Raw genomic sequence first — 16,082 nt, forward strand, 5'->3', positions numbered from 1 at the left:
AGAAACCATGTCTCAAAAAAAAAAAAAAAAGAAAAGAAAGACAAAGAAAAGAAAGCATTCATTGGGGCTAGAGAGGTTGAGCACTGGCTCTTCTTCCAGAGGTCCTGGGTTCAATTCCCAGGAACCACATAGTAGCTCACAATCATTTATAACAACATTTGATGCCCTCATCTGGCATGTCTACATGCCAAAACACTGTATACACAATAAATAAATAAATCTTTTAAAAAATGAATCTTGGACTATACCATATGAGTAACAAGGTGCCACCAAAACCTCCAAGTGCTAGGCAACATAGAGTTAAGGTACCTTCCAACATTAGTAATTTTTTGAAGATTTATTTTTATTATTTTAACTGGGGGAGGAGATCCTTTGTGATGTGAATGTCTTAAATTACAGTGAAAACACCCAAAATATTTCAGTTGCTAAGACTCTGATACTTTAAAAAAATAATCCTTAAAATCAGATGCTATACATAGTACCTAATTTTTTTTTTTTGAGACAGGATCTTTCTGTGTAGTCCTGGCTATCCTGGAACTCATTTTATATATATATATATATATATATATATATATATATATATATATATATATATATTTACATATATATATATATATATTTACATATGTATATATATATATTGTGTGTGTGTGTGTGTGAGTGTAAGATATATTACATATATATAATATATAATCTCCCTTTGGCTCAGACAGACAGACAGCATGTTTTAGGAAATTTTCAGATGATATACTAAAGTTTATATAATTTATGGTATACTTATTTATATGAAAAATGAAATGCTCCTGGTGGTGGCGGCAAATATCTTTAATCCCAGTACTTGGAAGGCAGAGACAGGCGGATCTCTGAGTTCAAGGCCAGCCTGGTCTACAGAGTGAGCTACAGGAAAGTCAGATATGTAACACAGAGAAATCCTGCCTTGAAAACCAAACAAAAAATTTATAAAAATGAAGTCCATTCATTTTGTGTAAAAGGATAATTTTGATTGGTCAGTCTGATGCCTCCCTCAAAGATTCTCAGGGCCCAGCCCTATAACCTATTAACCATGTCAGCCTACAAGTTCAGGGGTTCTACAAGTAGGGAGGTCACCCTGGAGTATCAAGTCATACATCCTTAGGACTGGAACAGATAGAAAGGCAAGTCAGAGAGGAAACAAGAGAAACCATCACATCAGCAAAGGAGATAGGCATATTAGCCAAAGAGTGATGAAGGGGCCTCTCCTAAAAGCACAACTGACTGCATTCTGTTACCATAAAATAAGCAGATGTTTGTCCCTACAGGCTCCAGAAAGGAAGACAACTCTGCCAGGATTTGACAACATCCTGGCAAGAATCATGCTAGGCCCACCAAACCAGAAGATAATCTTTTTTATGTGTATGGGTATTTTGCCTGCATGTGTATATTTGTATACAACAGAAGAGGGCATCAGATCTCCTGAAACTGAAATTACAAACTGTTATGAACAGTCATGTGGGTGCTCAGAATTGAACCCAGGACTTCTGGAAGAGCAGCCAGGGCTCTTAACGGCTGAACCACCTCCCAGCCCCACTAATATGTTTAAGTCAGCATGTTTAACAACAAAATAGAAAATAATAGAGTGATGAATCTCAACCCACAAATATTATTCTCTAAGATTCTATGTAGAGGTAATCATGTTTTAAATACGCTGATAGGAGATACTCACATTCTAAGTTTTCGATGTAAAGATTTTCAAATTCTCTTTCTATCTGACCAAACAGTTCCAGCAATGTACTTCGGACTGAGGAAGGCAGTTTGGAATCCTGTACAAGACAATTTTTTTTAAATGGATGAAATAATCACTTTAATACCAGGCAACAATATATATTTTTTTCAAAGTGCATTACCATCTTAAACTGTTACCTTATAGCATCATATATTTTATTGCTTATGAAATTGAAGATTTAAAGAATTTAAAATTTAGCTAGGCACATAGCTCATTGAGAGCATGTACTTAGCATGCACGTTGGGTTCAATCCCCAACACTCACATTTTTTTGAGATTCAAGTTTCTACAAAGGAAATGATAATCAAAATGTATTCCTAGAGGAATACAAGATTTAAGAGCCAACATTTCCGTAAAGACTGACTGACAAACCAGAATATCATGACTGTAAGAATTCAGACTGAGAACCCACATGACCTGGGACTACCTTTAGTTCTCCTTAACAGCCATTTACCATCAACTTCTGTAGCTGACCAAACATCCTAAGGGCTACGTAAACCTTCTGGAATGCGCTTGGCACACCTCAAGCATCCACCAACCTTAAAGCTTAGGATGTCAGAACATCTGAAACCCACAGAAAGGCTCTGCTGAACTCTGCCTACCAGATGTCCCCAACAATGTAACTGGCCAGTGCACTGATGTATGTCATTCTTCTGTTATATGACTCAAGAGGTCTTGTACCCTCTTCCACACTAGAACTGGCTGTTCAGGTGAACATAATTTGTGTTCCTGAGCCTTGGTCATACATATCTGACTTGGAATAAACTTTTTCTCTTTGGAGGAAAAGCTCTGTTTTGCACTGACACAGAAGGAACATAAGCTTACTTTACTCAAAAATTTCCAAATTCATAGAAAAGCAAAGTCATTCCCAAAAGTGAAGCTATGTTACAAACAGCCTTTAGGCTCTACCACATGCTATTTATAAATACATACATACATACATACATACTATTTCAATGGACAATACACTAAATGAGAGATCTGCCTCATTACCTAATTAGATCCATTGTACTTCAACCAAAACAAACTAGAGACTTCCTATAACTCTTTAACTAAGACTATTATGAAGGGGGGGGGGGGGGGGAGAAACCTTGCGTACAAGAACAAAATATCTAGTAGGCCAGTGAACATATAAAGTAGGGCACATCCTTCGTGCCTTTGCAAATTTCCCCCTCCCACTTCCAGTCTCTATCTAAAAGGTAAAGTGAAGACAACAGGAAGCAATGTCTCCAACATATTTCCAAGTTAAACAAATGAATAGCTTCTAAGACACCAAAGTAAGTTCACCAAATTTATTTTTCCTGAACACTACTAATAAATAGAAGACTATCTGATGTCTATTTTCTATTCTAATCTCCACAAGGGCACTATCTACATAATTGTATGTGTGCCCCACCCTTGCCCACAAGAAGTATTTTCAAAAATAAAATCCTCAAATACATCTATATTAATGTTCCAATATTCGAGTAATATCAGTATAATCTTCAAGCTGGGTGGTGGTGGCGCATGCCTTTAATCCCAGCACTCGGGAGGCAGAGGCAGGCGGATCTCTGTGAGTTCGAGGCCAGGCTGGACCGACGGCCTCCAAAACAATACAGAGAAACCCTGTCTCGTAAAACCAAAAAAATATATATATCAGTATAATCTTCAAGTGACTTTACACGTTTATATACAATAACAATTGTTGAGACCTGGTAAGTTGCAAATTTAAAAATATCCATAACCACAATTTTTAGTAAATTCCACCTCAGGTTAACTTCTTAGTACTATAAATTTTAGGAAACAGTGAACATTTGAGTTTTTCAATAATCACATGTTCTCACATAAAGTTTGTAAACTATTTTAAATATATACATACTACCTTAAACACTGAATCTGGCAGAACTGGTAATCCTAACATCTAAAAAACTTCACACTTACAAATTAAGATAGAACATTAACCTAATACAGTATCATGGCAATCAACCTTTACCTTCTTTATGAAACTATTCCTTAATAACCAAAAGAACACTGCTAAACATTGTCTGAAGTGATTACTCCTGTAAATCAAGACTACTGACAGTAAGCACATCTCTACCTTCCCACAGCAGTCCACTTTATACCTACCATGCCAGCTGCAGTATCAAACACTTAGCGCTTTCTTCACAGCAGCCAATCACAGCCAATCATGCTGGTCAGTTTCACTCCAAATAACTTCAGTAAACAAACTGTCTAGCTAACATTGGAAACTCAGAGAGCCAGTAGATGGTACACAGGTCTAGGCTGCTCAGGTGAAAGACCTATGAATGACCTTCGAAATGCCTACTATGAGATACAATTACCACCTTATACTACATCACAATGGAAGACAACACTGAGAACAAATTTAGAATATGCCAACAAACAAAGTAGAATTTTCACTGCTTGAAATGTAAATCAAAAACCTCATGTTAGATTGTTTACCTATACTGTCCAATTAGTAACCACCAGCTACATATGAAATATTTAAATGTCAATGTAATTATATTCTTATTTAATCTACATTTTAAGTACTAAATCATACCAACCCTGTTTAACTGCTTACATATTACACTGACCTTGGGGCATCTTTATCAAAGGTGATAAGATTTCCATCATCAAAGAAATCCTACCACACAGCTACAGTTTTACTCTCTCAGTGTCTCAAACCTGAATATCCCTAATGTGACTATAATAAGTCAAAATCTTTACTGAAATACAGTCATAATGGTGATCCTAACTAATTATGGCTAGTAACCTCACAAGAGTTAAGGAAAACACACAAAGGGGAAAGACCACAAGGATGCAAGAAGGTGGCAGTCACCTACAAGCTACAAGAAAGGCCTTAGGAGGTCCTACCACACCTTGATCTTGGCTTTCATCCTCCAAAATTATGAAAAAAATAAATTATGTTGTCTAAGCCACATAGTTTATGGCACTTGGTTACAACCACCTAGTAAAGTAAATGCTGTCAAAGCTATTTTTATATACATCACTAGATTAAAACGTAATTTCCTATAGAAAGTAGACAAGGGCAGAGTTGATACTCTATATTCACAAGGTTTTTGTTTTTGTTTTTGTTTTTGTTTTTTATTTTTCGAGACAGGGTTTCTCTGTATTGTTTTGGAGGCTGTCCTGGAACTCACTCTGTAGACCAGGCTGGCCTCGAACTCACAGAGATCCGCCTGCCTCTGCCTCCCGAGTGCTGGGATTAAAGGCGTGCGCCACCAATGCCCGGCCTATATTCACAAGTTTTACACCTATAGAGTCAAACAACTGTAGATCAGAAGCATTTAGGCACTAGAAAAATACAAGCAAACCTTAAAGTTTTCAGTCCTATATTAGTACATTCATCAAAACAGTATAATCACTATAGTAGAGACAAGGATAAAGGAATTTAAGTCATTTCAGAGAACAAAAAGCATCAAAATTTTAATTCTCCCCTTTTCTTGAGACCATTAGAAACAGAAAAGCTGTCTTAGAATTCTAGGGCTAAACTTCTGGAAGACAACTAGCCTGTACAAAGAATAAAATGAGTCCAAATTTTCATACCTATATCTTTTGGTTATTATTATAAATACATTAATATTAGTCAGGTATGGTGATGCATACTTTTAATTCCAGCACTAGGGAGGCAGAGGCAGGGGGAATCTCCTTGAGTTCAAGACCAGTTTGATCCACATAATGAGTTCCAGGATGGCCAGGACTACATAGAAAGACCTTGTCTCAAAAAACAAAGTAATAATCATAATAAACCAAGAAATCTAATTCTATCTCTGTGTATGCTGCTGAATTTACTGTGTTCTTTTAAAGGTTTGGTAGTGGAAGCCTTTCTTCTGCTTTATAAACCCACATGGATTAGCTATTTCAATTATACTACAAGCATGGCAGCCACCTTTAAAATGGGCAGTGACCAATGTTGACTTACTTGTCCTTCTAACATCTCTCTCGGTAGTCCAGTCCTCTCTTGTTCTGAGCTGTTAGTTCTTCGTATAGAAAGGCTATGAGATTTGCGCTTTTGTTTTGCTTGGCGAGCAGTCGAACAACTTCCGCTTTCTGTGGGCATTACTTCTAGAAGGTAGTGTCTTGGTCACTCCTGCAATACGCTAAATAACAACAAGGAAAACAAGTACTTCATTTCTGATACAGAAAACTGAAACAACCAGCAGACAGGGTAAGGATTTCTTTCAATACAAGCTCATACTAAGATTAGTTCTCACTATACAGTTTAGAACTCACGTGTTGAAGTCAAGTTACAGTGATTCCTGTTGTTTAAATCTTTCTCAAAACTGCTTTAGCTATTATAATTTCATGATCTAACCTAATTTTCAAAAGATTTTAATCTTGAGAATTCTTGAGAGTTCATTTAATGGTTAAGAGCACTGGCTGCTCTTCCAGAGGACCTGAGTTCAATTTTCCACACCCACATGGTGGCTTACAACCTTCTTGAACCCCAGTTCCAGGGGATCTGACACCTTCTTCTGGTCTCCACTTAGCACCTGGCACACATGCTGCATAGACAGACATACCAGAAAGCAAACCACCCATTTACATAAAACTTTTTTTTAATTATTACTGTAACTTTAAAAAGAACTTTGTCAAAACTGTTTACCAGTTTGAGACATCAAACCTATGAAAACATTTGCTCTTTCATCAGTTTCCAGTTTACTATTAAATGTTCATTTCTTGAGTTCACTAAAATATCTTTTTCAGCACTTAAACACTATTTTTCTTTGTTTTTCACGTTAACTGCTAATATACAAAATACAAACGAATTCTCTGTATCAAGCTTGTATCTCACATTCTTCTTTATCAATTTTAGGGAAAAAAATTGTAGATTATTTTGCCGTGATTCATTGTTGTTATTTAATGTAAAACTACTGTTACACCTGAAAAAAAGCAAAGATAATTTCTTCCTTTTTAATTTGCAAGTCTTATTTCCTCATATTTTACTGATTTGGTGAGAAATTTAGTACATCCTTGCTTTTTTTTCAAATTTCAAGGTAAAAACTTATTGCCTTATACATTACTGACTTGGCTAGAAATTTTAGTACATCCTTGCTTTTTTTCCAGTTTCAACGGCAAGAATAGCAATGCCTTCACCACTGAGAATAAAGTCAGCTACAGATTTTCTATAGCTAAATACCAAGTTGACAACATTTCTTTCTCAAGCATTTTCTACCAGCTTGTCCTGAACTGTCATGCTTTTTCTGTATCAATTAATATGGAGGCATAGATTTTCTTTGCTGACTTAACAGGGTTTAATTACACTGATTATTTTCAAGTACAGATCAATACTGACATCCATGGACATTCATTCTCCCTCTATCCGCTTATTTTCTCTGCTTTCTTACAGATTACCTACCATGTTTAGTATTTTTACACTGAAGGCAGGGAGATGGGTTGGCAAGGAACATCACTGTGTAAGCTGACAACTTGAACCCACTTTTTAAAAAAATGCAGAATTTCCCTTTGCCCTATATCCTCAACATTTGCGTTTTGTTTTGTTGTTTTGTTTTCTCTTGATGATAAGTCTATTGGCTGGTACAACTTGACACAAATCTAGACATATCTGTGAAGAACTGAGAAAATGCCTGTCTTGATTAATGATTGATGTAGGAGGGCCCAGCCCACTATGAGACATACCACCCAAGCTTGTATAAGAAAGCAGACTAAGCAATCCATGGGGAGTAAGCCAGGAAAATGCACTCCTCCATGATCTCTGCTTCAGCTCCTGCCTCTAGGTTCTTACCTTGAGTCCCTGTTTTAGAAAAGACTAGTAGCTGTAAAAATCAAATACACCTTTTTTTCCCTGATTTGCTTTTGGTCATGATGTTTATCACAGCAACAGAAAGCCAACTAAGACCATAGGCATTCTGATTGTGTGAGACAAAAACTCAACTCAATTTGGATTTGCAGTTCTCTGATGGATACAGATGCTGAACAAGCCGGCGTTGGTGGTGCACGCCTTCAATCCCAGCACTCGGGAGGCAGAAGTAGGCGGATCTCTGTGAGTTCGAGGCCAGGCCTGGTCTACAGAGCGAGTCCCAGGACAGCCTCCAAAACAATACAGAGAAACTCTGTCTCGAAAAAAGAGAAAAAACAAAAACAAAAACAAAAAAAAAAATGTTGAACATTAGTCATTTGTATTTCTTCATTTGAAAAGTATTTGTTCAATTCATTTCCCTGCTTATTGACTGCATTATTTGTTTTGGTATTTAATTTTTTTTAATTCTTCATATACTACATATTAATCCCTTGTTAGATGATTAGGCAGCAAAAAAAAAAAAATTCCTCCTGTCCTAGAGTGTCTCTTCACTCTGTTTCTTTCACTAGAAACAGCTTTTTAACTGCTACAACCCTGTCTATCAATTCTTGATACTGTTTCCTAAGTTATTCAAGTCCTGATCAGAAAGCTCTTGACTATGACTGTATCTTGAAGTGTTTTCCTCTAGCAGTTTCCAATTTTCCATGAAGATCTATGATCCATTTTGAGTTGATTATGAACAGAGTAAATGGTTCTAATTTTAATCTTCTACATGTGGATACAGTTTCCCCAGCACACACGTTTTTGACACCTGTCAAAAATCAGATGCCTGTAGTTGCATGATTTTATCTCTGGATCCTAAAAGTTTTATGATGGTGAATTTAAATCCTTATCAAATAATTCTAGTATCAGTGTCATATCTGTGGTAGCACTGATTATTTTTAATTTCTCTCCGTCATTTGGACTGAGATTTTCATAGTTCTTTATATATCAGCTGATTTTTATTGAAACCTTGATCATTTGGACATGATACTAGCAGTCTTGGATCTATCTGTTACAGCATGGCTTTCCTAAAAATGCTCTGGCATGGGGAAGATTCTTAGTAAGTACTGAGGGTTAGTCCAATAGTTCAGCCTCCTCTCTGGCCCCACTCAGATCATCATGAAGAATCAGGGGTATTCATTACTGTTCCATAGTTTGTTTGCCACTACAGAGGGGTAGCCACTGTTTATTTCATGCTCATGGGTGTTTTGCCTGCATGCATGTCTGTGTGCCACATGCATGTCTGGTGCCCACAGAAGCCAGAAAAGGGCATCAGATGCCCTGGAACTGGAATTCAGATGGCTGTGAGCCACTATGTGGCTGCTAGAAATCAAACCATGGTCTTCTGGAAGAGCAACATGAACTCTTAACAGCTGAGCCATCTTTCCAGTCTGCCTCTTCTTGAATCTGTGCTAAGTCTTTTCTGATGCCACCTAAGTATGAAAAAAGAATAAACATAAAAACAAACCCCAGATCTTCACCCAGCCTTCTCTGATGCCAAGTCTACAGAGAAAAACATCTTGCTTACATTTGTTATAGACAGAGGTTGAGTTTCTTTCTTTCTTTCTTTCTTTCTTTCTTCCTTCCTTCCTTCCTTCCTTTCTCTGTTTTTTTGCCTCAGACCTTTGCTGTTCCTTGGTTTCAGACTTCTACAGCATCAAGTTAGGGATATACAATGGTAAAAGAAAACTAAATGCTATGTCACTTTTAAGATCTCAATGGACCTAACCAGTTTCTTTACCTTCCGTCACCTTTCAGTCTTACTTCATTTTATGTATAATGTCCAGTGTTCCTAACTGTACTTCATTTTTCCCTATGGGAAATTACTTGTAATAATGTATTAGTCTCTCCCCTCCTCTTCCTTCCCCAAAAACAGTGTTTTTACTTCTGGAATTCTAACCTCATGAGCAGTGGGAGAGTAGGAAAGATCCTTTTATCATTCCAGGGACCTCTATAATGTTGGTATATTATTAGCAAATACACAGGCATGTGACATTCTGGATTTGGTAAACTAACGACATTATTTAGTCTCTCTACTAGAACAACAAGGTGTCAACCAACCTTTGCTTCCACAAGATTCCTGGATTTAGGATTTTTACCTACAACTCCTATTTGTGAAGATTTAGAAATAGCTAACAAAATGGTAGACAGAAATGAAATTGCAGTTTCCACCAGGTAGTCAAATATCCAACTAAAATTCTTCACTTATGGGGCTGGAGAGATGGCTCACAGGTTAAGAGCACTGACTGCTCTTCCAGAGGTCCTGAGTTCAATTCCTGGCAACTATACGATGGTTCACAACCACCTTGAATGAGATCTGGTGCCCTCGGCTGGCATGCAGACAGAAGACTATATACATAATAAATAAATTTTTTTTAATTCTTCACTTATTTTTCAAGAAAATTGGCTGACTCAGTTTAACTGCAATAACTCTAGTCCACAGTCAGAATTAGCAAGCTCACACCTGTACATTTGAGAACCTTATTCTTCATCTAACCAATTAAAGGAGACAACAAAAATACCTCATTTTAGCATTCTGTGTGCAGCATTTTTCTTTTCTTTTTTGGTTTTTGGAGACAGGGTTTCTCTGTGTAATAGTCCTGACTGTCCTGAAACTCTCTTTGACACAGTATGTACACAATTTATTTCCAATTATTGCCTCATATTTTCTGTAACTGGGATGTATTGTTAGCTGTCAGCTGTCATTCTAGGCATCACAGACAATGGTTTTAGTTGTCTTGATCAAATGAGTCACTGCTGGAATCCAATAATTTGTCAGGTGCTTTTTTTCCAGATGACATTCACTAGCATCTTTCCTCTAACAGTCAGTGATGTAAGCTAGCCCTCAGGTTAAGCAAAATGGTACTATGGATGCCAGAACCACAACTGGACCCACCAGACATGTTTACACACCAACTTTAAACTTGGTCTCTCCAGGAGTACTACCAGCCCCACTCAGAAGCTGTAGTCTGCTGTTAGTCTTGCATTTGAAACCTGTGAATTTGCCTGTGTATTATTATATTCTCTACCTTGCCCCCCAGGACTCTACAGTCCTGTGCCTGTTGACCTGAGTTAAGAAACACTTGGGACATTAAGGAGCACACATCCAAGTGTATTAGAGAGTAGGGAGGAGGACACACATCTTAGCTCTGTACATCGTCAGCTCATGGACTAGGGGTCCGGACTGAATACAAGGGAAAGAGAAAGCCAACAAAGCACCAGCTCTTCCTGTGCTTCCTGACTGGTGGCCTGGACTGAAGCACTCCGGACAACATACCTTAATGAGCTGCATTTCTCTCAACTGTGAACCAAAATAAGCCCTACCCTGCTTCAGGTGCTTTGTCTTCAAAATTTGGCCTCAGTAATAAGAATTAATATGGGTCCTATTAACATTTCCTTCCCTTCAAACCACATCAGAAAATGAAAGTATCTAAAGGCTACAGGCACTATTTTCATTCCAAACTATGTACTGGGATTAACAGAGGCAGGGGAACCAAAGTTCAAAGTAAGCCTTAGCTGAATAATGAGTTTAAGGCCACCCTGAGTTATGTGAAACCCTGTCTCAAAAAAAATAAAAAGATGGTTCAGAGGTTTAGCAGAGGACCCAAGTTCACTGCAGGAGCAGCCAGGTAACTCATCACCACCTGCAACTCCAGCTCTAGACTGCAGACTCCTTGTCTACAGGGTTGGACTCCCTCTTCTGGCTTCTGTGGCCACTGCACTCACACGGCATGCATGCATGCAGATACAATTAAATGTTTGATTTACTAAAAAATTCAAGTTTGGGGACTGGTGTCCTGGCAAGAAGGACAATGAGGTTGAAAGCACTTGTAAAAGAAATATTAAAATGATACACACAGAACCCAGCTAGGCAAGTGAAAACAGAAAGAATGGCAAGTACATGGAAAGTGAGTGGTGACAGGTCTGAGGTTGAAAAAGTACTGCAAAGGTTGCTTATGAGACTTAAATGATTCAATAAGTGCAGAGGCACTGATTCTTATACAAAATCACTTTGATGTAGGATTTTCAAATTCAATAAGCAGTCTGACAGTGCTTTACAAATGAAACAGTAATCAGATAACTGAAAAGAGAAAGAAAACTGTTTCACTCTAAAAATAAGACAGGTCTACCTGAGTGTAGTGGCAAATGCCTTTAATACCAGCACTATGGGGAAGAAGGAATTGAGTAAAAGCAGGTGCATCTCTGAGTTCAAGGCCATTCTGGTCTGCATAGAGGCCCAGGACAGCCAGAGCTATAGAGAAGGACTCTATCTCAAAAGAAAAAAGAAAAGGCCTGGGATAGCATAGTTCAATGGGAAGGAGATTGCTAAGCATGGTTAATAGCATGAGTTTCATCACCAGCACCACACACAAAAAAAAATTATCTTAAAAAGTTACTTTTACTATGTACTACTTCACCTATATACATTCTTTAAAAGAAAGAAATCTGAAGCCCCAAAACATAATTACTTTCCTTCAAAACACACACATCTACCAAATACAACAGGACAGAACAGCACATTAAATGGAAAGCTACAACAGTTTCCTCCTTCGCTCTTAACTGATTATGGTCTGACACACATTTGTCCTTATTACATGCTGTAACAGGCATATTCTCTTCTCTGCTATTTGTAAGCAAGGCAGAATTATACATGTCCAACTTTAGTGCAACATACTTAACAAATGAATAAAACATCTGCACACAGTGTTAATGTACCGAATTCACCGCCTTGGCAACATCAATGAACACTTAGCTTTCACTCTTTTCAAAAGGTTCTTTTTAATTTGTATGTTCAGTATTAAATTGTTACTACCTACATTATCAGATTTTTATTAAGTACAGAGAACCAAAACAAGAGCTTGCTGAAGTAGTTTTTAAAATCAGTATAACAAACTCATTCATGCTTTTACTTTAGATAATATAAAACATTACTCTCTATTTTATACCTTGCAAGGTTTTAATTTTTATTCCAAAAAAAGATACCTGCCTTATTTCAAAATAAATAGTTGGCTTAATTAAAAATGTTAATTATATGTAAAAGAATGGTTATACAGTTTGCAGGTGGTAGTATGTCACTGAATATCCAGAAGTTGAGTGAATTAATATTATTAATATTTATTGTAATAATACTTTTAGATTAATTCCTAGAGGGCTGAAACACAATGTAATGTCTAACCAGTATCAGAGGAGAGAATGATCTCTACAAGCAACCTTGGAAATCTGTCTCCAGCATTAAGTTGCTTGAAATGTTCTGTCACTGATGAAATGAAGGCAAAGGATGCATACTTAATCAATTCTAAGGATGGCACTTTGCTGACAGGCATCATTAAACCACCAAGATTTTTTTTAATCTTAATAACTGAAAAAAGAAACTCAAACCAAGAATGAAATTTAGTATAAAAATATTTTTTTCTGCTGGGTGGTCGTGATGCACGACTTTAATCCCAGCACTTGGGAGGAAGAGGCAGGTGGATCTCTCTGAGTTCCAGGCCAGCCTGGTCTACAAAGCTACACAGAGAAACCCTGTCTACACACACACACACACATCTTAGAAAAATCAGGAGGACAGGATAACTGACAAATTCTTAGGGGGAATAAGAATAAACTGCTGGGCAAAATAGACAATCCCCAGGATTTTAGCTAAGGTCAAGGCAAAGTAAGTTAGTAGATCAACATACCTATACAAAAAAAAAAAAAATCAACACAGAGAAAAACAGGAAGGAAACATACTTAGTCAGGTCTTGTGTCCAGAACTTTTTGCAAGAAAGTTTGATACAGATAACCTTCCAACAGCAAAAATGTGGCTGACATAAACACTAAGGTCACACTGTTACTACGCGTGGCCAATGGCCACTGACCACTGTGCTACTGTCTCCAATGGGCAGAACTAATAGAAGGGCTCTGTTCCACTTAGGCCAGACCATATTTATAAACCATGCTCAAGTATGGGGAATGGATGGCAAAAAGAATTTACAAATACTCCAATTTGATACCCAAAGTACCAAAACAGCAAGGAAGGTAGCATAATTGAATGTTTCTTAGAAACGGGAAAAGTATCCTGGAAGCATATTATCTTAAAGTGTCTTACTTTGAGGTAAACGGTTTCAGTAACGCTTTGAAGGCAAATTCTTAGGCCAAAATAACCGATTTAAAGGAAACCCATCTGAACTTCAAAGAAACTGCCCGGCAATCTATATTCGTGCAAGAAAGTGGTGTAAAGCTAACGGACCTAGTTTGCAAACACAAGGAACGTCTTTGAGTTGATAAAACCAACCTAATCAATGGTTACGTCGGCTCATAAACTGAGATCTATGCAACTTTTTCCTAAGACGAGACTGATGTCTGTCTTCGGAGGTGGAAGTGTACAGGGGAAAGAAAAGCAGAAGTCTTCAGAAAGGGAAACAAAGGCCTGGCGGGGGTTACCACTTCAGCATCTGCTCACCCCTCACTCTCCGCCCCCAACCCTTCCTCCTTCCCAGAGGCCATACCCCCGTCTTCGCGGGATAGAAGGTCACCATCTTCGAAAAACCTCCCAAGGGCTCCCCCCAGGGCACAAGCAGCCAGGCAGACACCACTTGGAAACAGAGGAAGCCAGAGGGAGCGCGCAGGGTTAGGACCGTATTCCTTGTCCACCTCTGAGCCTTGACCAGCTCGTCCCCACCGCCACCCCGACACCTCACCTCCTCCGGGCACCCGGGAAGGACGCCAAGCCAGACAGCTGGGAAGATGGCGTCACCTGTCACAGCAGCAGCACTCGCCTCCTCCTGGAGCCAACCAGGGCTGCACTCAACTCGTGGGTCCCCAAGCAGCTCCCAGGACCGACCCAGAGCAGGGGAGAAAAACCGGCCGATTCCCACACTGACACGACCCGGCGACCCGAACTGGCGCGCCCGCACTTCCGGTAACTGCGGAAGTCCCTCCCCCAGATGCACTCCACAACCCAGAGACCGGAAGCCCCGCCCTCGACCAACGGCTACGGAAGTTCTTTTCTGGCTTCCTTCACATAGTCCCAAGGGCTTGTTGCACGGCCAGTCTCAGGTTTCGGCTTGCGGCTTTGGCGTGGGTTCCTGGCGGCCTCCACTATGGCCTAGCTGTGCGCAGAGCCAAGACCCGGCAAGTGACTGCAGGAGAATGAGTATGACGCCCCCTGGTGGCGTGAGCAGGCCCAACACTTCAAGATGCCAGTCACGGGCACTGCTAGACCCCAAATCCTGCACCCTGCAAACACAATACACACGGTCCTTGGAGGAATGGCTCCCCGTGACCCCGGAGCGTCGGTAACATGGGGAAAGCACACGCAGCCTCCGGGGCTATGGGTACTCACCACTGCAGGTGTTCCGATGAGGGTGTCCACGATCAGGCAGGTTTTAAGTCCATCTGTCCTAAAAACTTGCGCAAACCCAAGAACTGGAAAGGAAAATAATCTATTAAAAAGCAAGGTCAAGTATACTCTAACTTAATTGGTTTCAGAATCTTTCAAATCCAACCCGCTTTGCAGGTTGACTTGCTGGGAACCATTTCTCCCGCAGGACTCTGGAGTCCTGCGCTCTGGCTGCAGGAGAGCCTGATGGAGATAGAACTATTAATGTTTCAGCTTATCTGCAGAAGATGACTCACCCAGTTTCCTTCTGAAATATCTGATCATCATTGGCTAAGAAGAGAAAACAGAATCAGCTGTTCACTGCAAAAGGTGGGACTTGAGCTGCCTTTTTTTTTTTAAATCTAGGTTGGGAAGACCTACATAACAGAATGGAACCATTACATAAACAGCCTCTTTGTCTTTACTAGCAGCTTTAACAGGGTGCTTAAAACTCACCTAAGATAAAAGCATGAAAGCATTTTCCTTCTATATGGGTCAACATTCCTCCTCTTCCTGTAAAATAAAGCGAAAGGCTAAGATTCAAGAAGCAATAATACAATATATTTATGGAAGAAGAAACAAATTTATCATATTTGAAGACTCAAAGCATTCTGTACAAGAAAATGGGGGTGCTTGTGTATTAAGTCTGATAATCAAAGCTTACCCTAGAAACAATGCTATAAAATGAACTGGGAAAGAGATTTGACTTCTCGGGGAAATTATTGTCAAACCAGGAGGCTGTGATGTTTAAGGAAAATTTTATTTAGTAACAATAAATGGATCAGATTCTGCTGGCCGTGGTAGCCCCCAGAAAGCACTGTAACCACAATTCCATACTCAAGTAACATTCCACTAGGTGGCTTTGTTTGGATAGCACTTAAGATAGTTAATGAAGGTACATTTTATCTTTGATATATTTAGGGTTCTACAAAAAACAGAAAATAGGAGCTGAGTGCTAATATAGAGGACCCAGATTCAATTCCCAGCACCCACATTATGGCTGTAATTCCAGTTCCAGGGGATCCAATGCCTTCTTCTGACCTCCTCCAGTATGAGTCACACATATGGTATACATACATACATACATACATACATACATATATATATATACACATACAGGCAAAACACTCTTGTACACATAAGATAAAATTTTAA

At 38.9% G+C, this 16,082-nt stretch overlaps 1 protein-coding gene across 5 annotated transcripts in view; it reads right to left on the reverse strand.

Moving 5' to 3' along the window:
• Wdr37 (WD repeat domain 37) overlaps window positions 1-16,082 on the reverse strand; it is a 66,690-nt gene that overhangs the window by 43,376 nt on the left and 7,232 nt on the right. The window contains exons 2-5 of one of the 5 annotated variants that reach the window (XM_013114649.3): window positions 15,384-15,440; window positions 14,892-14,974; window positions 5,687-5,864; window positions 1,703-1,799 (exon numbers count right to left, since the gene is read on the reverse strand). In XM_013114649.3, the coding sequence (XP_012970103.1) occupies window positions 1,703-1,799; window positions 5,687-5,824 (235 nt within the window). In that variant the 5' untranslated portion in view covers window positions 5,825-5,864; window positions 14,892-14,974; window positions 15,384-15,440. Of the gene's footprint in view, window positions 1-1,702; window positions 1,800-3,867; window positions 4,042-5,686; window positions 5,865-14,247; window positions 14,469-14,891; window positions 14,975-15,184; window positions 15,204-15,383; window positions 15,441-16,082 lie in introns of those variants that run through there. The other 4 variants (XM_013114646.3, XM_013114647.3, XM_005071764.4 and 1 more) reach the window with 4 other exon arrangements.

Source organism: Mesocricetus auratus, unplaced genomic scaffold (assembly GCF_017639785.1).
Source record: "Mesocricetus auratus isolate SY011 unplaced genomic scaffold, BCM_Maur_2.0 Super-Scaffold_100013, whole genome shotgun sequence".
Lineage (NCBI taxonomy): Eukaryota > Metazoa > Chordata > Mammalia > Rodentia > Cricetidae > Mesocricetus > Mesocricetus auratus.